This window comes from Carassius auratus, chromosome 44, assembly GCF_003368295.1.
Source record: "Carassius auratus strain Wakin chromosome 44, ASM336829v1, whole genome shotgun sequence".
Taxonomy (NCBI): domain Eukaryota; kingdom Metazoa; phylum Chordata; class Actinopteri; order Cypriniformes; family Cyprinidae; genus Carassius; species Carassius auratus.
Window position 1 is genome coordinate 9,123,581 of NC_039286.1, and position 25,949 is coordinate 9,149,529.

At 35.2% G+C, this 25,949-nt stretch overlaps 1 protein-coding gene across 1 annotated transcript; it reads right to left on the bottom strand.

Annotated features, from left to right (window-relative positions):
* Positions 1-450: 450 nt before the first annotated feature.
* LOC113062403 (enhancer of filamentation 1-like) lies at positions 451-24,668 on the bottom strand. The gene is made up of 7 exons (XM_026232233.1): positions 24,449-24,668; positions 13,495-13,887; positions 6,554-6,652; positions 6,350-6,475; positions 3,490-4,596; positions 2,100-2,189; positions 451-1,548 (listed from the first exon to the last, which is right to left on the bottom strand). The coding sequence occupies exons 1-7, from the start codon at positions 24,458-24,460 to the stop codon at positions 1,003-1,005; spliced, it is 2,373 nt and encodes a 790-aa protein (XP_026088018.1). The 5' UTR covers positions 24,461-24,668; the 3' UTR covers positions 451-1,002.
* Between the last annotated feature and the right edge of the window lie 1,281 nt (positions 24,669-25,949).

Below are 25,949 nucleotides of genomic sequence, written 5' to 3' on the forward strand. Positions count from 1 at the left end.
GTATTAGTCAGTGAGGTCCAAAGAGGTCTTTTTTTCTTTTCTTTTTTATCAGATTATATCTGTCAAATTGGATCATCTGATAATTCTTTGGGAATTATGGGTCGGTGGGACATTTAGTTATATTATTGGAGGGGTGAAAGCTCTTGGGAAAACATCTTCCTTGTTTCTGCCAGATTTCATGTTCGTTTAACATGGTTTACTTAGTTAGCTATGCTATGCATTGTGACAATCTAATAAAAAAATGTTTTACTTTAATAAAATAATTCAGATTCCCCCCCCCCCCCTTTTTTAATAAGCATAAAAGTAATATAACAAATACTGCCATGATGTAAACATATATATTTTTTCAATACAGTAATGAATTTTTTCTTCTTCTGCATGATAATAACAATACTGGGAGGAGAAATGTTTAATCATCATAAAAAATGTTCACAATGCAGAAAATATTAATCATTCTAAAACAGGCATCAAGAAAAATATAATTTCCTTTTGATTTTGGGGTAAGATATGACTAGGAGCACAGTTTTTAATTCTTCACCTACCATAAATGTTCAAACAAAAACAAGGGAAACCATTTCTATAGCAAAGACAGAAAAATCTTTTACTTTGTTTCTTACTGTTTTCTCTCGGCAGAGTGTGTGTCACACAATACAGCACACGTACAAAACAAACTATTTCCATTTTGTAGGTTCTGCTGTTCAGTAATAATTAGCAGTTAAGGACAACTTGTAAGGTGCCTAATACACAAAACAATCAACAATGTTTACAGTCACTCTACAGACGCAAGTCTCAATCATTTCTATTCATACAGTTAATATTATTATCATTATTATTATTATATAAACAAATCTACACAAAATATAGAGCCAAATATTTACACAGGGAGAGAAGAAAGCATGAATATTTACAAAAGACAACTTTCAGTGATGCATCTATACGTGTATAAATATATATTTCTGAATGAGTTTTTGTTCAGAAGTTAGTGACATCATGCTGATGACATCACAATCCCGCCATCTGTGAGAGCTGCACTTTAAATTGTTGCGCCAAGTGCGAGAGGTCCGTCACACGATCTACCATTTCCTGTACAGCGGCCGTGTTGGGATAGTGAAGGGCTGCTATTTTGGTGGTGCCTACGACTGTCTTTAGCATCTCGCACAGCATGTTGCTTAAGTTCATGATGTGATTTGCCACTTCAGCTGCCGAGGCTTGTCTCGACAGCGTGTCCCCAATAAACACGAGCTTGTGGGCGCTGAGAATGACGAATTTGCCATGCGCAACGAAGATTCGTGGAGGTTGCCCAGCCTTTACACAGCCGAAAAAAGCATCTACCGCATTCAGCAGAGTCACAAAGTGCTGTTCACATTGGTCCGAATAGAAGGTCAACAGCTGGCGATCGCGCAAACACATCGGAGCTCCGCCTCCCATGGAGAAACTGGAGGAGGAGTCTGAGGAGGAGCCTGTTGAATGTTGGTGGGAGATCCATTTGGTGATGTCGTTCTCTACCGGTTTGATCACTTCCTGTTCGAGCTGTTTGAACTGGTTCAGCTGTTAAGTGTGAGAAAGAAATTCTGAGTTGGAACTATTTAAACTGATTATTATCATAAAGAAAAAAAAATACAGAAAAATAGTGCATGTCTTTACTGGTGCACCTTTTTAAACAGTAAAAAACTAAACTAAATTAATAACTAATATTTAAATGCCACCCATATTTTTTAAGGATTAAAATGCACCAATAAAAAAATTTTTTTTTTTATTATTTTATTTAATTATTATTAAATGATATATGGTGAACAAATGGACATCAGCCTAAGATCTCACATGATGCAGTTATTAACTGACTTGGTCAACAAAAAGCTTTCACTTGTGATGAGCCATTTACACCTGATGTGTGAAAAAACAAATGGTTTCGCCACCCTGTCCTTTCACCTAATGTGTTCACAAGTTAAGTCATATTCCTCTGCCATTTCTATTCTTATTAATACTGAGGTTGATAAAGCATCTGCCATGCTGCATTTCTGCATTAATCATAAGCTACTTCCCTGTCGTTTGTTGACTTAAACACAAGCGGATGACGTTTATGTGACCATGTCATTTACCTGCTCTTGTCCGAGTTGGACTTTGCTTTGTTTGGTGATGTTCTCCTTCTCTAAAAGTTCCTTCTGTTGTCGTTCGAATTCATCTTTTCCCTGTGAAGATAACAAAAGGTCAGTCAGAAGCAAGTTGAAACTGTTTGTTTCAAAGCAGATACTAGTGTCTAAATGCACCAGTGAACAGCCAAAGGCCACGGTGGTATTAAATTTAGCCCTTTTTAATTCAAATGAGAAACTGTCTTTATTTGTGTTGTGAACTTAATTTGAATAAGCAGTCGTTTCTTTATTTTCTTCAAAACCCTGTTCTGGCAGCATCTAAACTATCCTCTTTTAGCCTTTTGTTTTAGATTGACATGCTCAGATTTTAATCCAAACAGCATGTCACTTATAACATGCTCAAATGTAAGGGATCTCCTTCCTAATCTCTGCGTCTAGGATTAACAGATAATAGACTGAAGTGCATGGGCTGTTTTCAACTGTTTTGTGCTTCAGACCTTATTTTGTAGCATGCAAGTCTGAATTTTGTTTTTTTTTACATTCCCTTTATTTGATTTCCCAAGTGTCTTAAAGCATATGTTTGCAGTGATTCCTTCACAGGCTTTTAGTTTTAAATTAGTTTTAAGTATAATATACTATGATGGTTTCGTTTGTTGTGTTGTCTGCTATGCAAACATCGTAAAAGTCCAGTCACAAATAGAAAAACATGGGCACAAGCAAAACTGATTACTGACTTGGTAAACGTCACTAATAAAACATCAAATAGTTGTGCAATGCAATGGTTTTGCATGCATGTAAAACAAAATTTGATAAAATTTAGTTAATGAAAAAAATTTTTTTTTTTACTATTCTTTCTAGGGATGCGCAGAAATGTAAATTCTGGGCCAAAGCCAAAAATTCTGGATGCACTTGGCCGAAAATGGAAATTATTTTATTAAGTAATCAAAAAAAAAAAAAAAAGTAATACAATTTTGTAAGACTTTTTAATTTAACTCAATAATTTTAATTATACTGAATAAAAAAAAATACAAGCCAATAAAATAACCACACTTTTATTGAAAGTAAAAATTAAATTGGACAGAAAAAAATTACAATTAAATATCAATATATTATTTTTATTCAGTTCTATGCAACAGAATTACACCACAGCTGTACTACACAATGTTCAGAACAGTAGTGCTAGTTCAAACTGGAACAATTATACTACAAAAAACAACAAAAACTAACTCCAAAAAACAAGCATACATCCCTGCATTAAATCCCTTTTCATTTCTTTTCAGAGACAATCTGCATTTTAGGTATGAAGATAGAATGATAGATAGAAGACTAGAAGGAACGATAGATACAACGATATATAGATAGATAGATAGATAGATAGATAGATAGATGTGCTTCTCACCTGTAGGTGGACATAGTCATAATCTTCCATCCAGCTTTTAACACACTTCTCGCTGATCATGTCTGCTTTGTCGTGTGATACAGGGAAGGGTTTGGTCTGGGCTCCATAACTATCATCCTCTGTTGGGGTGCAAGTAAAGGGGTGGACGATGCCTTCTATTGGTGCTCTTCGGAAAAGCAGCTCCGCGCTGCCCCCTATTGTTGAAGCCAACTGCTTGGCATCATCAGGCACCGTTCGCGACACCATTACAAAACGTTCTAGTTCGTCACTCTTGTTTTGATGCTTGGCGCTCGTTGCCAAGATATTAAGTGCCCAGCTATTGTTTTCTAAAGTTTGATGTGTTTGTTGAAGAATCTGATTGGAATCTTCTAGACGTTGCAACTGGCGTCGCAACTTAGAGTGCATTCCTGGATCGGACAACATTGTGGCATTCGCAGCCGCTCCACGGCCAAATGTGAGAAAATCTGCGAGCGCACACTTGACCCGCTCCAATGAAATGCGGACCTCATTAGTGTGACGCTCCATGAAGCTGTACGTTCGCCAATGAGGCGATGCCGCAAGAGTTTGCAGCGCACAAACTGAAGACTCCAGATCATGCTGAAGGCGACTCAACCTTTGGACAGCGGAGTCTAGATCCAAAGCTAGACGACACTCGGCAGGTGATCCGGCGGAAGAAGAGGAAGTTGACATACTGCTGCGAGTGCTTCCCGTGCTGGAAAACGACAAGCGGTTGACGCCTTCGGTAACGTCACCGAGCAACCGAGTATCTCCCGGTGGAATATCGTAAACTGACTTTTTTCTGTCTCTTTCAGTGGAAGTGTGACGGTTCTGTGGCATTCCACGTGGAATATCATACAAGTCCTGAGATCCCCCTGTGGCCAGTTGGCTGGCTGGAATGTCGTAAATGCCGGCGCTGCCGTTCATCCCCTTTCGGGACATCGGCTCAGAGCTGGGTGGGAAATCGTAGTTGGAGCATGGTGAAGCTTTGGAGAGCGACTGTGGTGGAACATCATATATACCTTCTTGCTTGTGCTTCGAAGGCTGCGGAAAGTCATAATTCCCTTCGTCTTGCGCAATGTTATTATGACAAGGTGGTGTGGAGTACACCTGTGGGAGCGAGAATTTGGATTAAGTACTCATTTACTGCAATATTGATACACCAATGCCAGCTGACAAACTGCTACATGTTTGGTTATGCGCTACTGTTGTCTTTGGCTTACTCAGTTTGGGTCAGTTTTACAATGCCATTGCTCAGGTTTATAATGCCAAACACTATACACTGTCTTCTGTAGAGCTAACTTTGAAGTCATTTCAAAACGGATTAACTGTGCAGCATTGGCACTGTTATTGAACTGAACTGAAACAACAGTGACTTGAACTGAAGAGCACATTCGTCTTCTGGAGAGCTGCTTTACAGCTGAATCAAATTGTTTCATAATTGATTAACTTTATAACATCTGTACTGTTGTTAAATTACATTTAATCAACAATTAACTAAATTAAGCTGTATAATGACAATATTAAATTGAATAGTTTCACAACTGATGCATTTTGCTACAATTACATTGTTATTATCATTATTATTTCTATGGTCATTAGTAAATTAACTTAGATACTGCTTATTTTGTGCACTGCATTTTTATGCAAAGTTGTGTAACTTTTCCCTGTGGTATTGATAATAGTATTGCATTTTAATATTTTTCAAGGTATTGCATCTAAATTGAAAATTCAAAAATTGGATATCTTGACAACAACTATTAAGCACGATAATAAGACTCAATATGTTTTGAGTCGTTGACAGCCTAATAAGTCCAGTTCTGAATTTCATGGAAGTTCTGAATAGGACATGGAAAATCCTGCTATCCAGCCAAAGGATAAAACCTGGCATTGACCTGACAGCGTTATGGGAGTACATGGGGCGTACCAAAAGGACCCTGGTCAGTAAATAAACACAGCGACCTGTAAGTAATTTCTCTCAAGCATATCTTTCGAAGTGAGTCCAGGTTTCTGCAAACCCTAATTAAACACGACTCTAATAATAGGCTTTCACATACATCCAGTTTATTTCAAACTAACTCAAGGCACTGCACCACATTTCGCCAGGAGTAGCGGTGAAACTTAAGAGGGGCTTCAGCACAATTATTTCTGTTTTGACCTCCTTGCAGAGTTAAGAGCAATACTCTGACTCCAACATTGCTGGCAAGCTAGGCTTTAATTTGCTAACCAGGGGAAAGTATTAAAAATCGGAGTATTTATTTATTGTACAATTTCTGGGAAATAATAGTGTTCGGTTACAAGACAAAGAACAAGGGCTGCATCAGGATTATTATGTTTAACTAAAACGAAAGCAATAAAAAAAAATGTATTACTTGAAATAAAATAAACATTTACCAAAACAAAATATAAATACTTTTCCAACAAATTTCAAAGGCAGTATTTTTCATTTTTATTTAGTTTAACTAAATTAGTTTATATAAAAACAGACTAAACTTTACTAAAAGTACCAAAATAATTAAAACTTAAATAATAATTAATAAACTAATAGACATAAATATACAGAAATATACTATATAGAAATTATAAAATTAAAGCTAATTTAAAATATTAATACAATTATAATAGTATCTCAATGATAAATAAATACTAGGCAGCATATAAATATATTTTAATAATTTTTTTTGACACCTTTGACTGTTTGCATCAATTATTTTGAAGCAAAATCAAATTTATTAACCACCAGATTGTGTAGCACCAAAGATGTGGTACAAGTTACATGCTAACGTTTTAAACAACTCATAATTTGCATGTGCTATTTTTCTTGACATCATAATGAATCTTAAGAACGGAAGGATTCTTATACCCCTTGTGATGCTGGTGGTATGTCATACAGTCCTTTTGATCGCAGGTCTTGGGAAGGAGGGGTGTCATAGAGGCCCTGGGATCTGTTGTGCTGTCCAGTTTGTTTGCTTGCCGGAATATCGTACACCTGTGTGGGTGTTTAAAACGTAAATACAAGTTTGCAGACATCTATATGAGTACATGTGTTATTGATAGTGACACTCACCCCCTGTGGACGAATAGGAGGAACATCGTAGAGGTCATGAGATGAATCTGACGCAGGACTGTAAGCGTATGTTTGCCCTACGCGGACTGGGGTCACCACCTGAAACAAGAATGCATACGTTAAAGCTGGAGCCAAAATGTTTTATTTATAGGTGGAATATGTCATATAAAGTGCTATTAGTCGAGGGTCTCTTGACGTAGGAGAAATTGAGCTTGAAAACACACACACACACACACACACACACACACAAAAAATAATTATTAACTTTATGTATGACTATTAGTATTATTCAAATGTTTACTTAATAAAATATATACTATGTATAAATATATACACATACACATATACACAATTTATGTACATTTGTATAATTGATTTTTAAATTATATATGAGATAAATAATATATTTAAATCAGTTTTTTATTTCTCTAATGTTAAATTAAGTAAATATAAATAATGGAATATAAAACAGTAAGGAAATGTTAAATTATTTTATATATTACTATTAGATTATTATTAGGTTGTATATATATATATATATATATATATATATATATATATATATGCATATTAATACAACTTAATAATTTTACCTGTAATGCAAAACAAAAAAATACAAATTAAATAATAATAAATAGTTTTATAAAAAGTAAAAAAACATTTATTAATGCAAAAAAATCTAGAATTTAGAATGAATATTATACTCTTTTCTATTAAAGTAAAAAATGATGCCTCATTTAAGCTCATTTTTTGATCACAAAAATCTGTTCAGCAACAATATACTGCGGCAGATTGCAAAATGGCTACGGTGAAAATATGGTGCATTGTGTACGTGACTAGATTTATGCAACTGCAAAGAGAAACTCTAATGGAGTAATCTGTCTCACATGCCTTCTCGGTTCCGAACATTAATATTTGTGTCATCTTCGACATTTTTAATCTATCAGTTCTCTCTATATTCCTCCAGTTTTCTTTACATCTTTTATGCTCTATATCCATTTTCTGCAGCAGACAAACAGAAGCATCTTTGGAATGTACTTGGTCTCCATTCGTTCTTCTCCAAACTCTGCCCCCTCCTCGTCCTAAATGCTCCGCTAATACACCACACACCGCTGTCACCACACAAGAACACTCACGGGTCACTTACAGGTCTCGAAAATGGGAACCATACTGCTTCCTGCCTGAGAGACTCTAGATCTGTTCCAAAAACTAGTGGGTCGCCTTGCAGTCTACCACCTACAAAGACAGCTGCTTTCCAGCCAAACTGAAACTTCAGGTCATTGATTTGAGACGCTCTACATAGGCAGAAACTCATAGAAATGATTTTTCTCACGCAAAGTGGACAACTTAAAACTTTAAGCATTAAAAATTTATAATATATTTGTGTGTTTATTTTATATCATTATTGTCTGTTTGATTATTATATATTACATTATATTTCATTACATTATATATTTATTTTATTTAAAATAACATAAATATTAAATAAAAACAGACATATATAATATATGATCATCTAAAAATATATTGTTTATAAATATTACAAGCTATATATATATATATATTTTTTTTTTAAATCATATAAATGTTCAATAAAAACAGATTTAGAGTTTTCATTTATATCATATATATAATTTAGAAAAATAATATAAAACAATGAATATTGTTTAGAATAATAATTTTGTGTAAATAATGCATGTGTGAACGTGACTAAGCAAAACACAAAGCCTCTTTAAGAGGAAGAATTTCTCTGTTCTTGTATTCTCTCTCTCTCTCTCTCTCTCTCTCTCTCTCTCTCTATCTCTGCAATAATTGTGGCATGCAGGAAATATGAACTGCAGTATCTTAATAAGTGAGGTTGGGAACTCCTAAACCCACTATCTATTTATCCAAGCTGCCTTAAACTGGAAAAATGTCTTTCTACGACAACCCGCACTCATATAAAGACACACGGTCTTCCAGAGATGGTAACGTCCAGATGGTTTTCATAAGCGGGACCGTCACACTTTTATTTTTACTCTGTGAATTTAGGTGCGCATCCCTGTTCATAAATCAGCACTATGGAACTGCAGGTTCAGCATAGTTCACCAATTACCCAGATCTCCCGGCCTGTTCCCATCAGTAATAAATCACTGCTTCCTAGGAATCCTGGGAAAATGAAGTGGGAATAAATGGAGAATGGGGCACGTCAGTGGTCTGATCAGTTTCACACTTGTAGGAAAAAAAGGATATTTTAATTTTAATATCATATGGCTTATTCATTTTATGCAAATATGATAAAATAATGAATAAATCCATCAAGTATTACCCAAATTACACCTCTGCCACCTGGAGGGTCTAATGGGAAATGAGTAAATGTGTGGTAGTGTGAGGTGTGAACTTTGACCTCTAGGCAAACATTCTCTGCCGCTCAGGTGACTCCTTCCCCGGATCCTGTTACACCCTGACTGGCTTTTAGTGACTAAGACCGGATCACTTCTGAACCTGAGACCGACCTAATTGCTGTAGGAGCCTCTTTTTTTGTCCTTGGAGAATAACAGCGCTGAAAACGCTGCCTGACATAAGAGTGTCGGTATGCAGCGTTTAGGTGAAAGCTGTTCGAGTAAACAAAGACTTCCCTGAGCAGCTCTGAGTCACGTTTGACAAGTAAAAAGAGCTGTAAAACCATTTGGTTGATTGTTAGGAAGAAAGAATGAGAAACAACTCTCTAGAATCATCTTGAATATTCCAACTTGATCTGCTGTGTCTCTCTCTCTCTCTCTCTCTCCAGTCCCTTTACATCTGTTCTGTTCCTGTGACGGAAAAAGCTCCATCCTATTAATAAGTTGAACTCATCAACGAAGGCAATTAGATTTCAAACCCTCAGGGATGTCCCATATGATGGCCATGAAACTGAAAAGCACAAAGACTTCCTGCTAATTTAGGAGTATTAACATAATGCAATGAGCCATAATTAATTTTACATCACATGGAAGCATTCAAACACACCCAGTGATTTATAGATGCACATTGAGACGAGGGGTTGAGGGTGATTATTTAAATGAGATGCATCAATTATGCAGTGACCCTCATTCCAGCAGTTTCTCTTTGATTAATAGTAGGCCTAAGTAGGCGGCAGCAGCAAAAAACAACAACAACAAAAAAAGTCTAGTGGGAAATGCATGAGGAAATAAGTTACCTCTCCCTGAGCACTTCCTGTTATCTCTGCAGGAGGAAAAACACAGCCATGTGTCTCACACTAAAGAGGTCATGACATCTCTTCTGGGTCAGATCACAGGGGCTTGTGACAAATAACTTAATATATGTTGAATATTCACATTACATAAAGATAATAAATAATTGAGACTTTTAATCTATGTATAAAATGATAAAATTATTTTTTATTTAGAATAATTTTATGTATGTGTGTACATATATATAATATAAAAGAAAATAAATATATAAAACTATTAAATAAAATTATTATTTGATTATTTACATATTATATGCAATTAAATGTTATACATTTTTAAATAAAGGTAAATATAAAATAATTTATATAAATTTACATATGTGTGTTTATATATGTATAAAAAATTACAATGTTATTAAATAAAAATACATTTAAATGACATCTTTTATTTTATATAAAATTTTATATAAAAAAGTAAAATAACATGTATATACAATAAAATAAAATAATAGTTCATATATATAACTAAAAAGAATACAATGCATATTTAAATATTAACATTTAAATTTTTTTAAATATAATTTTACTTTTATGTGTACATGTATACAATTTAAAATTACATGATAAAAAAAATATTATTATATTATGTAATAAAAACAATTATATATATATATATATATATATATATATATATATATATATATATATATATATATAAACCACTAAACTAATGTTTTAAATATATATTACAGATATATATTAGTCATCTTTTAAATAATGATAAATGTTTACAGAAAATACATTTAGATTTTGCATATTATTCATGTATTAATTTTCTATATATATATATATATATATATATATATATATATATATATATATATATAAAATGCATAGTAGAAATGAGGAAGACAAATCTAGTTGCAAAGTATGAGTCACACAAATAATGCTCTACTACTTTGCGATCTTGTCCAGGGTGTGGTGGCATGTGATCTGCCTACACTTCCAATAAATCTTTACGATATCTCCTGGAGACTGAGGTATGCAACCAAAAACATGTGGACTAACCGTCTGAGATATAGATGGAGAGAGAACAAAACCTAGTTAGCGGAAATAACAAACAGCCTCAGCCCAGAAAATTATGATTTATTATGTGACTCATAAAGAAACGTTAATCTAAAAAATGCCTAAAACATTCCACTCGAGTCTGCAGATGTCGAAGCTCCGAATTTTCATTGATATGGATGTACAACTGTGTGTATGAAGTCACAAAAAATTCTTTACTTCACAAACAGCATCAATCTGTTGTGACAACAATACACGGGCAGCAATGGGACGAGAGATCTCATCTCTACCCATAAGGCCCGGCTGTGGAAAGGATATTGTGTGGTTGTGTAAATCTCAGAGATGGCCCTTGCATGAGGCAGGCTCTGGCTGGCATGAATAGTGCAGCTGTGAGCAGCTTTGGATCACTGTACTCTTCAGGTCAGACGGGGACAGAGCCGCCCTCCTTGAAAAAACCAGACTTCAGCAACCAAACCTTCAGTGTGTCATTATGTGCCCAAATCCTGTTCTGTGCCAGCAACAAACACTTCAACCACAGGCATAACAGTACTACAGCACAAATAGACACTTTCTGGATTCAAATGAAACATAAAGAAGTTCTAGAATTAGACTTAGTAAGAAACATGTTGTTTCAGAATCACCATAATTACAAGACGACAACTTAGAGCTCTCAGATATTATTTGTTTGGCAAGTCTAAAAAAAGCTAAAATGGATCCATGGTCAACTTTTTGTTGATGATAGAAAATAATACTCTGTAAATTAACCCTCCTCATCAGAAATGACTTCCTTTTTTTTACATTTTGTCCGAAAATGCCAGTTAATGTTGTCACACTGAACTCAAACCTGCTTACTCCTGGGTATAAGAACTGCTCAAAAGTATTTGGATATTTTTTTTTTCACTTTTTTGGAGTTGTCCCCATCTTACTTGTCATACTATATTATTCAATCACAAAAGTGAAGGTAGGCATAATGCAAATTAAACGTAATTTATCAGTTGTCACATGAATTGCTTTGTTTGTTCTTGAACTTCTACAAGATTTTGAACTTCTTTAAATTGGCCGAACTCTGAAGGTCAGGATTGCATTGCCAGTAAACACGCACAGATGCAGCAATGAAGAAAAATCAACGTGGAAAATCTAAACTGCACACTAATCTGATCCAAAATCACGTCACCATTTACAGCAATAGTTCTAAAATGGGATCACTTTTACTTTCAGCACAGGAAGTGAGAGCAGGAAGGAAATGGTTGCTTTAGTTGCACTTTCCACTATGCCACACCTTCGTGTTGCACTTGATGTCAGAGGAACGTCAACTGAACATTGCATTTACAGATGTGGGAACACCCTCTTACCTCACTCTTATAAGAGCTGGTCAACTGTTATGCCACTCTCAGGAAACCAACAAACAAGGTGTGCCATTTCTCTGACCACCACCAAACAAACCAGCCAGACAAACCTCACTGTAGACAAGACTATATCCATGATCTTTTAAGGTGGACCAACCGAGCACTCCTGATCTCAGAGACTAGTAGCTCCCTAAACTCTCCATGTCAAAACCAGAAGCTCTACTTTAAAGCGACGATCCCAGACATGACCTCAGTGTTATGAGTTTGCCTGAGTGATGTTTTCATCTAAACTTTATGAACACAAGATCTGTCACAGTGTCTGTATTGAAGTGGCAAATTGGAAAAACAGATGAATCTGAATAATATTCACTTTTGATTATCATCTGCAATATGAAATGTAAAGTTAATCATACTGCAGTTCTTTAAAATGAAATATAATAAAATATGACTTGTTTTTGGCGAACTTGAGAACTGCCAGATATGTGGTTCATAGAAAGACAGCTCTAAGTGTTACATGAAAATAAGCTGACAGTTTTTAAGAATGATACACTTTCTCAGCTTGTTCAGTAGCCTGATCTCCTCTATTTATTTTTTTCCATCTCTGCTGTGGTTTTCCTATTCAGAGTGCACCGGATCGACAGGACATTATGAAGCCCTTAAACATAAAGCCTACATCGCTGTGGTGGAGGGCAGGGCAGGGTGTGAACACAGCTTCGATGCAGACCGGTTTTGGCCAGACATGGAGATGCTTTCAATCTGGATTATAAAACCGGCTTATGGGTCAACCAGTCACGGTAAATAGCTAGTATTATTATTTCTTATATAATATATAAAATTACATTTAAAATGATAAAATGCATAATTATAAATGTTTATTACTCAGTAAGTGAAAGGGGACCTTAGTTTTTGCATGGTTTTTCATAATGGTACCACATGTATGAATATGATAATCATAAATTCATTAATTAGGTCTATACATCCCAAGATGTGCCTCAGTAAGTCAACTGAATGTCCAAAGAGAGTAAAGCTTTAATTCTTATACTAACAGTTGTGTTATTTCATCATTTTGATGACTTCAACTATTTTAAATTGTGAAAAATAGTCAAGATAAAGAATAAGCAGTTGTTCCCCTAACTTTTGACTAGTGCTACATATAACAACGGCCATGGTATTACCAATACTTCACCACAGTAATTCTCTGTAAGAGTAAAAAAAAGCAAGAGCAAAAGCATGTAGTGCATGCACATTCAAACACTACACTAGATGAACTTTTGACCTTGTCAACATATGTCACACGTTCACCACAAGTGTTAACTCATAAAGTGAGAAGTGAACATCTTTGCTGTAGTTCAGTTTACCTTGTTGGGAGTCCCATCTACAGTCAGTGCGCTTCTTTGTGGAACCTGGTACACGTCTTTAGATGGAGGGATCTGGTAGATGCCCTGTCCCTGTGGGCTCTGGTGGGACGGTGGCACCTGGTACACACCCTGAGGTGTGAGTGGCCTCTGCTGGAGGGCGTGACCCTGTGGGGGGGAGGGGGATGCAGGCGTCTGTCCTTCAAACATTGGTCCGATAAGCAGTTTGAGGCGGTTGCCGGGTGCGATGCCCTGGCGGCCGTGGAGCGAACAGAGCCACCATCCCTCCAAACCGCCCGTGTTCTGCTCAATGACAGTCAGGATGTCCCCCTTCCGGAATGCCAGCTCTTCTGGAGATTCCGGGACGTTGTCGTATAGCGCTTTAGCCATTAAATTCTGTAAAGAATGAACATACAATAATATAAGTCTGTTTGCACTCATTAAGGCGTTTAACATTCCAGATTTTGCATGAGAAAATTCTCACCCTAACTCAAGCATAATATGATTTGTTCAGTATTATCACAATCATTGAGGCATGATCTTGGCATATTATATGATTACATAAAGTGATTTTTGGACTTATTCAGTGGCTTCTTGTGGGCTGCAATATAAAGCGGTTCCCTAATGTCACAATTAGATGTCTAAATAACATCTGTGTAACTCTATCTGTGTAGTTTGGTGGCCTGCTGGGAGTTCCCTTCAAAAGAAGCTATTTCATCCACTGTCTCTCAATAATAACTGAAACTCAAACTGAACGTCTGGCTGAGTCGATCTACATTGGACTAGAAAAAATAATCATAAAATCCACTCGACGACTCCATAGCCAAAACATATTTCTTTGAGGGGCCATGCTGGAAAACCCTTTTTCTGTCAATCATTTAAAAACCACTTTGAGGGAGAAAAAAATAAAATAAATAAAAAACAGAACAGCGCTGGCAGAATTCAGGTCATATTGTGCCAGTCCACAGGATATTACAGATTTCATATCACATTCTCTCATGTAAGATTGGAGTTTAAACTTTTATAAAACAATATTACACAGGTTTAGTGTGTATGAATTTTGAAATATATTTGACCTATTTTACATTCAATTTATTTTTCAAATTCTAATAATATTTAGTAATTTTAAAATAATGACACTTCCATTTCTAAATATATAACAAACATATTTAATTATAACTCAAACAATTAATTAAGATATTCAACAAAAAAATACAGAAAATAAATGCAATTTAGAGAATTTATTTCTCTTAAATTACACCATTATTTTTCATAATGCCTTAACCCTCAAAAGCGTATTGTATCATATTTGATACAATACTTTCTATAAAACAAGACTTTTTAAAATATTTTGTCTAAAGGTTCAATAAACCGTAAAATTTCATTAATTCATTAATTATTATTTCATATGTCAGGCTTTATGATAATAATATGGTAACAGCACCACTGTAAACATTTAGGACATATATTGATAAAAACGAGATTCTTAAGCTTCAGTTCCACTTACATTGAAATGCTAACAACATGCCTTAATTTGGAAATGTAAAAACTCAGTTCTAATTTGGTAAGTTGGGATGTAATTTAGTGGTTGGCAGAAATGGCTTTATCTTGGCCAAAATATCAGCCTATCAATAACACTCCCATGGGCCAAACACAAACATTATCTTCACTTTGAGCAGTGTGTCTATCAGCTTTTCCTTGGGTTCTGTCTTAGCAGACTTTGTGTGCCTACGTCTGCTTTCCCACAATGCTAAGTAAACCAGTTCCCACGTTCAAACCTTCCTGTTTGAACAGCATCATTATCTGTGATTGGGCGTCTGGTCGCATGGCTATTGTCTAACATTCATGGCCTCGGTCACCCGCATTAGGGCATGACAACATCCCCCGCTGAGAGAACCACGGCACACTAATACAGTGAGCTTAAGAACATGACCTTTAAGGGTCACCAATGCCATTGTCTAATAGGAGCGTTTTGTGTTCAACTTTTAGCATTCATACTGTTTAAGGCTTATTTGCTCAAAAATAATACAAAAAAGAATTCACTGAATGGGAAACAAGGCAGAGAATCAAACAATGCATGAGAAAATCAGTCGAATCACTTAACCACTTAATTTTATTTCCAAGTTTAGTTGTAGTGTGTACAAACTTTAAACTGATGCTTTATTACATTTCATGAAATTGCGTTATAACACTTAACATCACTAACTAGTTTTTATTATACTATTATAACAAACATACATTTTTGGTCTTCTCATCTACCCACACACACAATGTGATGTCTGTAAGCAGAACTGATCTGGAAATATTTCATTCAAAGCATTCACTATTGTATCACAGCAATACGTGTTTCCTCTTGTGCAAAGTTTCCATGCAAAAAGAAGAAATTAACTTCAATACAACTACAGTGCAACACTTTTAGAAGAAGTACTGCATTTCTAAAACAGTTGACGTGCATCTTACAGCAAACCCTGATCTGTAAGACCACCCTAAACTAGTCATCATCTACCTTAGACTTTAGATATGACTGTGGCAGAAAATATGCGTCATCTACATCCAAAATAAATTCCAGTCCTTTATGACTGTGATAACTCAATCTGCAATCTCACTGCATGGCAACAGACCTAAACAGAGATGTTGGCCTCATCATAAAGTGATCTAATCAGCGGTTCATCCTTGCCCCACTACACGCAACACACTACCTGTCCTGACGGTCTGGGAAACCCCAACACTTCAATGTTGAAAAGACTTCCTAAAAGTGATCCGTAACTGAACTGTAAAGCTACACTATAGGGTATTTTATGGACTCTCATAAAACGTTTGGCCATTTTATAAAACACTGATGTTTTACATGGAAAGAACCAGATGTGTCCAGGTTTGCCCAGCAAATCATTCTCACTGTCTAGAAGTTGCCAATTGGTGCAACACCTCAAATTTACAATGTTGACTACATATAGGGTATTATATAATTAATAAGGGTTATTATAGTTAACAAACTAAAACCAAAATCATAAAAAGGTACTTAAATGTTAACTGAAATTACAATAAAAAGTACCATGATATCTGATTCACTAAAATAACTATACAAAATACAATATGAAATACAAATGTATAAAAACAATAGAACAAAAGAACAAAAGAAACTAATAAAAAGGACAAAACACACCAAAATTACTAAAACCGACTAAAATTAAAAAATTAAAATAAAAAATTGTAAATTATTAATAAAAACTATAATAGTATTTCAGTGATACTAAAACTGATTCAGGACAAAGTTATTATTTACATTCACAAATAATGCTTAATTTGATATAATTAATGTTATATATTATAATGATGAGCAAGAGTGACACACATTTGCAAAAAAAAAAAAAAAAAAAAAAAAAAAACCAATTCTTAAATATCATCATTATTGATATTTCATATTATTGACATTCACAAACACTGATGTATTCGGGAATGGCTAAGTTTAAAATTGGATGGGGTGCGAGTTGAATTTCTTTTGGCCTAATTTTAGCTTCTAGTATCCACACCTGGAGCAATGCCTCTACATCAGCTCTCCGCTCAGAGACTTTTGGGAAATTCATGACTCATTCGGTTCTAAATGAAGACGTTTTTTTTTTTTTTTTTTTTGTGGCGAGACAGTTTGTGCTTGTAAAATAAACCCTCTGTTGAGTAATACGTGCTAACCTGCAGAGAACTTAAAACCATTACACAACAAAAATTACTATCGTATGGGAGAACCTCCCTACTTCTTAAGTACACTCTCATTTTGTGGTTTTTGGCATTACTCCAGTAAAATCATCAAGGCTGATTATGAAACTAAGTAAATGAGCACGTCAAAACACTAGTGAAAAATTCCCCCAACAATGCTGCCAAAGTCACCAAAACACTGCAGAAATCGAAACCCTCAGGGTACAAAAAAAAAAAAAAAAAACACTGTGTAAACAAAGATCATTAAATGGTCTCGGCCAATAAGCGAACCCCCTACCTTGCGAAAAGTGGTGTGTTCCTCCAGTGAAATGGAGTGGTGTAAGAATTAAGGCCAGCTCACTTTAACGTTCCCCTGGAGGGAGGGTGGAGTGGGTAGGACTGGTGAACCAGCACCTTTTACCCTCATTTCACTCAAATAAATATAGAAGATAATTACCATAATGACTCTAATACAGACCTGATGACTCAACTTGGCTGTTGCACTAAGTGAACTAGACTTTGGTGAACAAAGGGGACATTCAAGGGATTGGTTATGATTATGTTTACTTTAGATAATTCTTGAGCTAGTTTGTCTGTCTTGACATCTTAATGCAATGCGTCATATTTTGGCAGAAAATATAGTTGCATGTGAGTTTACATGCAATTAAACCGCCTTTGACAAACAGATGGTGACAATAATGGCAGCAAAACGTGATCGATAATTTCACGCCCCAAGCCAAAACACAATAGAGTGCTTGATCAATGCTCTAATTTGATGTAAAGTAAGTTACACATGAACAACTAAAAGAGATTGTGGATGTTTACAGAACATTTTACGTAACACATTATGAATTAAAGTAATTTTTAATTTGTCATATAGCATGATGTAGCTGATACCACCATAGCAAAATACATTTAATTCAGTTTTTCTGCAAATACTAACATCTCATGAAAACAGGTCATATTTCATCCCAAAAAGCTATAATAAATAACAATTAAATAACATTGTGCTTAATGAATATTCAAACCTATTTTGGACCATTACGATTTTCTTTGTGGGAAATTCTATAATTTAAGAACATTTCACCTCCAATTGTTTTTCCCCCATATTATTATGAACTGTGATTTCATTACTATTGTTGTGCCATGATGTATAAATATTGATTATTTTAGTGAGAATTGGGGTCGAAATGTGTTTGTCATGAAAATAATGTCACAATACAAAACATTTAAATATATGTCCTAAATATATTTCATTTTCATTAAGCAAAAACATAATTTCTAATTTATTTATTTTGATTATGTGGTGAATGCGACCTGAACATATTATTGACTGGTACTGTGAGATTCAATTGATAATAAACAAAAATTTTGGCACAAAAATATACAGAAACTTCAATGACAGTAATAAACTCAGCAAATAGCAGCTCGTGACAATGCAATGACCAGAAGTGTAAAACAAATGCTACAAACTGATCTGTAGTTGCAGAATATTCACAAGAATGTGCATGAGAGTAAAATCTGATTTCAATCTGGTGGTTTGAACGCTGACACTCTGGAAACTCCCACCGGGGGGGTTAAAGTGGTTTCACTTTGCATCTGACCAATACATAAAAGGCTATAAGGGGACACAAAATAAAGAGTTGTCTCATTTCAGTGATGGCGTGATGTTACTATTAGTTATCCCTCCCTTTTCCTCAGCACTGTGAATCAGTGATTGCCCAAACTAAAGCCGACAACATGACATATGACACCAGCAAAAAAAAAAAGAAAAATAACACCCACCAACCACCTAACAAACACACCAAACAGAGCCCAGCCAACATGGCAACCTCAAAAACTCTAATCATTTTAGACACCTTTTTAATCATCCTTTAACACCTTTTCTGAGCTGTTGCACGATTCTGTGGTGAGTTTGGGTGTTCAAATGCTGTAGGCATGGACATAATAAGACTTGTGGTGGCCAAAAACTGGCAACCTTTCATCATAATTACTGAAAACAAGACCCAGATTGTTGTAGGTGGGGCGTAATGACATTTACACATCTAATCAGTGCAATAAAAGCCTAATTTAACATCTTAATTGCTTATCAAAGAAACAGTCTTATTCTGCTTATTTATTCTGTCATTGCAAGCCTTGCTGTAACTAGAAATTCAGTCAGAAGCTTGTGTTCAGCTTGGCATCTCAAAATGAAATAAATGATAAATAAGTACTGTAAAAATTTAAATCGATTTAAAAATAAATAGTTTCAAAACATACAGCTGATATATGAGAAATATAATGCTATAGCTGTTGACTTGACCTTGTTCCTTACATCAGAACATCAGGGTCTTGACATCAGTATTTATTAGTTAACAACAACAAAAAAGGATTAGGAAAAAAAAGAATAAAAAATGTTACTTGAATTAAAATAAATCTTATTTGAGGTAAAATTAAATATAAAAATGCACATTTTGAAAATATATAAAAAGACCAAAAATAGAACACATTTTTTTTTCTTATTTTCTAAAATAAAAAATTGACTGAAAATTTAAAATTAATGACAGATTCGTACAGAATTTTCCAATTATGTGAACAGCTGAAGCAGTCAGTCTAAATAGTGATGATTACAAGTAAAGAGAAGTCACAAAGTTCAAGGGAAACACACTATCATATCACCTTTATTTGCTTCCCTTGCTTGCAGCTGTCAAAGTTCCTCTTATCTGACAGTTTGCCGTCCCACCATTGACTGATAATCGCTCTAAATCACCACAAAAGGCAATCTATCCTCCTTTAGATCAATCTCAAATAGTTTACACTTCGAGGCAAACAGACTGTTGGCTTTCTTTTAGTTTGTCTGGTATTTTGCCAAAATTATGATCTGAATTTTAAAGATTTGTGTGCATGCATTGATGCATGAATATAACAACAAAACCCAAGCTTGAAGAATAAAGTTTGTATTTCACATATCGGTCGAGCACTGATCTGAATATTAGCAGGATATCTGCTCCTTAACATCTACGTACGGTTCTGAAAGGTTCACAGTTCCTTATTTGATGCATCTTTGCAACCCCCCCATGTCTGTATATGCAGGAGGACTCTCAGCTCCTTCAGAATCAGCTCTTTTCTTTGTCCATGTCTTTCAAACAGGGCAGAGCTGTGCTGTGGAGCGCTGGTTGAGACCTGCTCTCTGAATAGCCCTTGTTCTTACCCTGGGGAATGTGGAATGTCTGCTGAGAAGTGTTCTTTATGCACAATGCCACCACGATGAGGTCTACACACACACACACAAACCAAACACACACATTCACTCACACAAAAGTCTTCATATGCCAGTGTTCTCAAATAGATGGAAACGAGAAGTGATTTTAAACTGGAAAGACCTTTCGGTGAGTTCCTTTACATTAAATAACTTCCCACACGCCTAAAGATAAACGTTATTGCTCTTCATTGAGTTCTCAGCTGCATTATCAATCTTGTCTCAGCATTGGCTAAAATTCTTCTATAGATATAATGCAAATGAGACGAGTACAGAGCTATAAAATTAATATGGTTTAGATAATTAGGTTATCCATATAGTTACGTCTTCTGTATAATTAGGACAAATCTGATGAGAAATGTTGGAGTTCATATCGAGAACTCTCACTTTTGATTGACTATTTTGGCAAATGTTTCCAAAACACTAGATATGTCACAATTCTAAAAAGAAAATTAGGAAATTGGAGATATAAGCTTTCCACTGTGAGAGAAAAAGAAAACAAATTAGAAATAAAAAGTTGCATTTACCTTTTTCATTTTTCTTTTATTCCATGGTGGAAATAAACTACCGTAGATATATGTGAGATTGCTTGGGTCATTTTTCTACTTCTAAATTCTGAGAATCAGGAGAATTGCAAAATGCTAAATGTTTCATTTGGTCTCCATTATAGGAATGAGAGAGATCTTTGTTTTTCCTGTCCTGTAGAAATCACTGATGGTAACTACAATTTTATCTTTCTAACAAACAAAAATAAGCCACTAAATCACAGCTTAACCTTTCTCTACCTTATATGTCACATTTATTTTCATTTCAGTGAGGAAACCCACTATCTTTTTATCCTCAGACAAATTGAGAACAATGTATTACTTGAATTACAGCCTAGAGAGAGAAGGAGAAGAAGAAGAAAAAAGTAGAAGAACAAGAAGAAGAACAAGAAGAAGAAGAAGAAAACAGTAGGTTTACTTCACCTAATCAGTTCTTTGTGCTTGTCAGGCTATTTGTGCCACAGTTACATAAGAGTGAAAAGAAAGCAGGAGTTTGAGTGCGTCTAGGAGTGGTCGGCTCTCATTTCGTGTTTTCCCGAAGGAAAATCTATGGCGTAACAGTCTAAAACTGTTCCCAGATCTCAGTGTCTGTTAAAAACATGCTACATGAGCTCTGAAATCTAAAAAGAGTCAATAGGTCTGCTTGTTTGGGGATTATCTGTGTTTTATGTATCTTCTCACACCTGCGCATCTGCTGGAAAACATAACTGACGTGGACAGGCCTGGGTTCTGACTGACCTTTGTGATGAGTGACGTCAAGATGTGGACCATGTGACTGAAAGATGAGGTCTGTTTAGTGTCTTCATTGCTCCAAAGGTGGAAAAACTGCCCTCGTGGGAACTTAATATTTAACTAGGAACAGTACTTCACCTCATGGACTGTGTGAGGGACTTTCTTGATACCCAAAAAGAACCACTTGAGAAAACTTGTTTTTTTTTTAAAGACTTTTTTGGTGGAAGTAATCTCTAATCTTCAGGTTAGATCGAGGAAGTTTGGACATCAGCTGTCTGTCCACTCTGTTAGGTTTGACAGATTAGTTATCAGACCGTGAACCGAGAACAGCCTGTGTGGCACTCAGAGTGATGTACATCAGTCGTTCTGCGTCAGAAACAACAACGGCGTTATCAGTTTGCCCCTGTGGCCTTGACCCTCAAATACCCTGTGGTAAAGGTACTCCACAAAGTAAACCAGTCTCTGAGGCAAAGATGCTTTAAAAGTTTCAGAAATGCCAGCAAAATAAAGGATCTATCAATGTCAATAGGAGATAAATGGAAATCTGCTCTGTTTTAATGTGACTACCTCTGAAGTTATGGGGTGAAATAGGTCATATTTCTCCAAAATCAAAAGGAATAAATGCATAATGTTTTTCTATAATGACTTTATATTAACATTAATTAAAAATCTATGATCTATCTATCTATCTATCTATGTGTGTGTGTGTGTGTTTTATTATTAATGTATTCATTTACTTATTTTTATTTGTATGAATAAATATATACAAATATTTTAACATATAACAATTAATAAAAACATTTTATATATAGATATGACGATACTAATTATTTCTTTAAAAATAAATATTATGCATTTACAATGTTACAAAAATATTCTTTTTTTTCTTTATTATTATTATTATTCTGTTCTTTTGAATTTTCATTAAATATTATGTAATCTGCAAAAAGTTTATTGAGCACCAAATCAGCTTGACTGAATGATTTCTGAAGGATCATGTGACACTGATGACTGAAGTAATGGCCTTCTGAAATTTGTAAATGTATTAAAATGGAACATATTTATTTTCATTTTTATTTATATTTCACATTATTACTTTATTATCGCAAATCAAATAAATGCAGCTTTGTTGAGCGTGAAATACTTTGAAGTACATTTGAGAGAGATACTGTAGAGGAATCAAAACAGTCTGATATTCGCTAACAGTCCGTGTCTTGCCAAGTGCTCCACATTCCCCAGATAGTGTGAAGCAGACAAAAGCATTCCATTTAGGAAGAGCCATTCGATCCTTCCAAAGTAGGAAGCAAATCATCCCAAAGGGCTGAAAGCCTCAAAGACTATGCAAATGGGAGGGATTCACACACAAGAGCCAAGTTTCTCCTGAATGAAAAGCTGCCCCACGCTGTGTGCACATAGGCTGGAAGTACAGATTTGGCCAAAGTTGAGACATTCTTTCGAGTGCCCCAAAATCAGCTGATAAAACTTTTTAAAGGATGACAGCTAAAATCATTGTCTGTTTTACACAAAAAGTAGCTTAATTTTGTTTAAAAATGCAATATTTAATATAATGAAAGTGAATGGCACCTGAGACTGTCAAGCTATAAAATTATGAAATAAGCATCATAAAAGTATAAATTGGGGTGATAAGACTCATGCTCTACATTCCAAGTGTTCTGATATCTTGACATTCACCCCAGCTTTCATGTCATGTTCATGAGAGAAGCAATAATTTGTGAAATAACTATAAAAAAAAAAAAAATTGTAAAAAAAACTTTCTAGGTGAATGATTCCTTTAACACTTAATGTTAATAACAATCAAAATACCATATGAGTACAAGTATAAAGAGTTCATTAATTAGTCTACTCATCATTTTCGAATGACAGCTATAAAACAAACCCTCAGAAAACAGTCCCAGCAGTGTAAAGGGCAATCTATGCACAAATCAAACATGGACATGCACATAAAATCCTGGAGTGGTTTTATTTTCTGTCTCCACCAGGAACACTCAGTATAACAGCAACCCTGTTACTCTGAACAAAATGCATGCTGTTTGCTTTAAAACATCACATTACATAATCGCAGGGAGGCTCAAATTGGAAAAGGGGCTGGAGACTGGGCTAATGAATGGCCCCATATATCCTCAAGTGGCTCTGGGTAACTTGAGTTGAAAATGCAGAGTGTAAATCACATCATTTATCACAAGTCTCGCTACAATAGAGCTCAAGTGCTTTTGTGTCATGGTTGTAACAAATTATGTGATTTGCACTTTGCTTTCGGATCATACCAGCCATCCAATAAATGAATGGTTGGTTACACACACGAATTACTGCTGTTCAGAGCTGGAGCCAGTATTTAACTAGTGAAATAGCATTGGTTCTAAGAGGGAAGGATGCCTGAAGCCCATCCTCCATTGAATTTACTTAATTGGCCCATGTATAATAAACATTCATACAATAATAACATACACATATATAAAGGTATATATTGCACAATTTGAAATTTATACCTCTGTGTATATATTATTATTGCCTATAGGCTATATCTATCTATCTATCTATCTATCTATCTATCTATCTATGTATCTATCTATCACAGTTGAAGAACAGCTGTGCATTCATTTTAAAAAGTCATAGAAATTCCATCCCAAGTTCAATAAACATGTAAATTTTACAGATTTTATAGTAAATGGTTGATTTCCGATTTTAGTTTACGGAAATAGCGCGTTTGAATTAAGACTGAAGAGTCACTTACTTTGTACTTCATCTTTGCGAGTAACTTACTCCGCTCTTCAGTAACTCCAGTAAGAAACAAAATCCGAGTTCAGGTCAGACGAAATTCTTCTTTTAACGTTTAAACGAAGCTAGACGTACCTTTTGCCCATTTTCGCTATGTATCGCTGGAAGGTGGTGGTAACAGTTATCTATGCGGGCTCGAGGGCTGTAGTTAATCTGAGCGCTGCTGGGGGAGCGCGCACTACTCAGGCGAACCTGCGGGAGCTCATTTCCATAAAGCACGCTCATTGGTCAGCGTATAGGGGATGTTCCCCTCGTGAATCTTGACGTCACCGCAGTCAGCGGACTAGATGCTGTATGGCAAGCCGTTTTAACATTTAAAACTTTGTTTTTACGAACCATATAATTTAGGTCAATATTGTAATTCCAGATATCTATATTGCAATTATGACGCGTAGTAATTGGAATTAAGATATCTACAATGAGATTCTGACTAGTCATAATATGCATTGAAGATATCTACAATGTCGTTTTGACTAGTCATAATAAGGCGGCAAGGAAGTCGACCAGAAGTTGAAGTCGGCTGCGAGCTGCCATCTTGTAGCAGAACTTCACTTGGGTTAGCATTCCCATTGACTCCCATTCATTTTGGCGTCACTTTGACAGCGAATAACTTTACATCTGAGGCGTTTAAAGACTCCAGTTGTCCATTATTTATTTCTAAAGATACACGACAGTGTATAAAGGGCTCCATTACCTTCTATGTTACATTATGGCCCCGTATAAACAGTTTTTGTAAAAAATAGGCTAACGATTGCGTCATAACCACTCGACTCTCTGTCACATTACCGTACAGACAGGAGGAGAAGCTCGCAGGCAATTAACTTAATATGGCATACTGGCGTTACATTTTAAAATACTATACAAAATAATTAATCAGAATACTTAATCCTGCTCACTGACGCCAAAGAACTCCCCGCTCAAGCTCGCCGTCTCTGCAAGATTAACGATGGCAGTTTGCACGCACAGCTACTAGAAAATGTACATCTGTCAGACAGGTTGCTGACATCTTCAAGCTTCGTTTGAGTCTGCGCGTCAGAAACGGAAGTGCTAAAAAACGCTAAAAATGGGCTTCACTTGTTTCAATTGAGTTCCAATGGGGTCGCTGTGTCCATTTCTTTTACTGTCTATGGTCATAATACACATTCCAGATATCTACAATGCTATTACGACAAGTCATTATCTTCCATTGACTTCCATTGAAAAATAATTTTAGATATCTTCAAATTAGTTTTGACTAGTCATAATTCAATTCAAGATGTCTTTAAATTTGTTTTGACTAGTCAAAATTCAGTTTAAGATATCTTTGATTTGATTTTTTAAATATATATATCCACATTACAGTTGTAGATATCTTGAATTGGAATTTTGACTAGGCAAATCATATTTAAAGATATCTTGAATTGGAATTATGACTGGAAATTAATATCTGCAAATTAATTATGGATGTCCCAATTAGA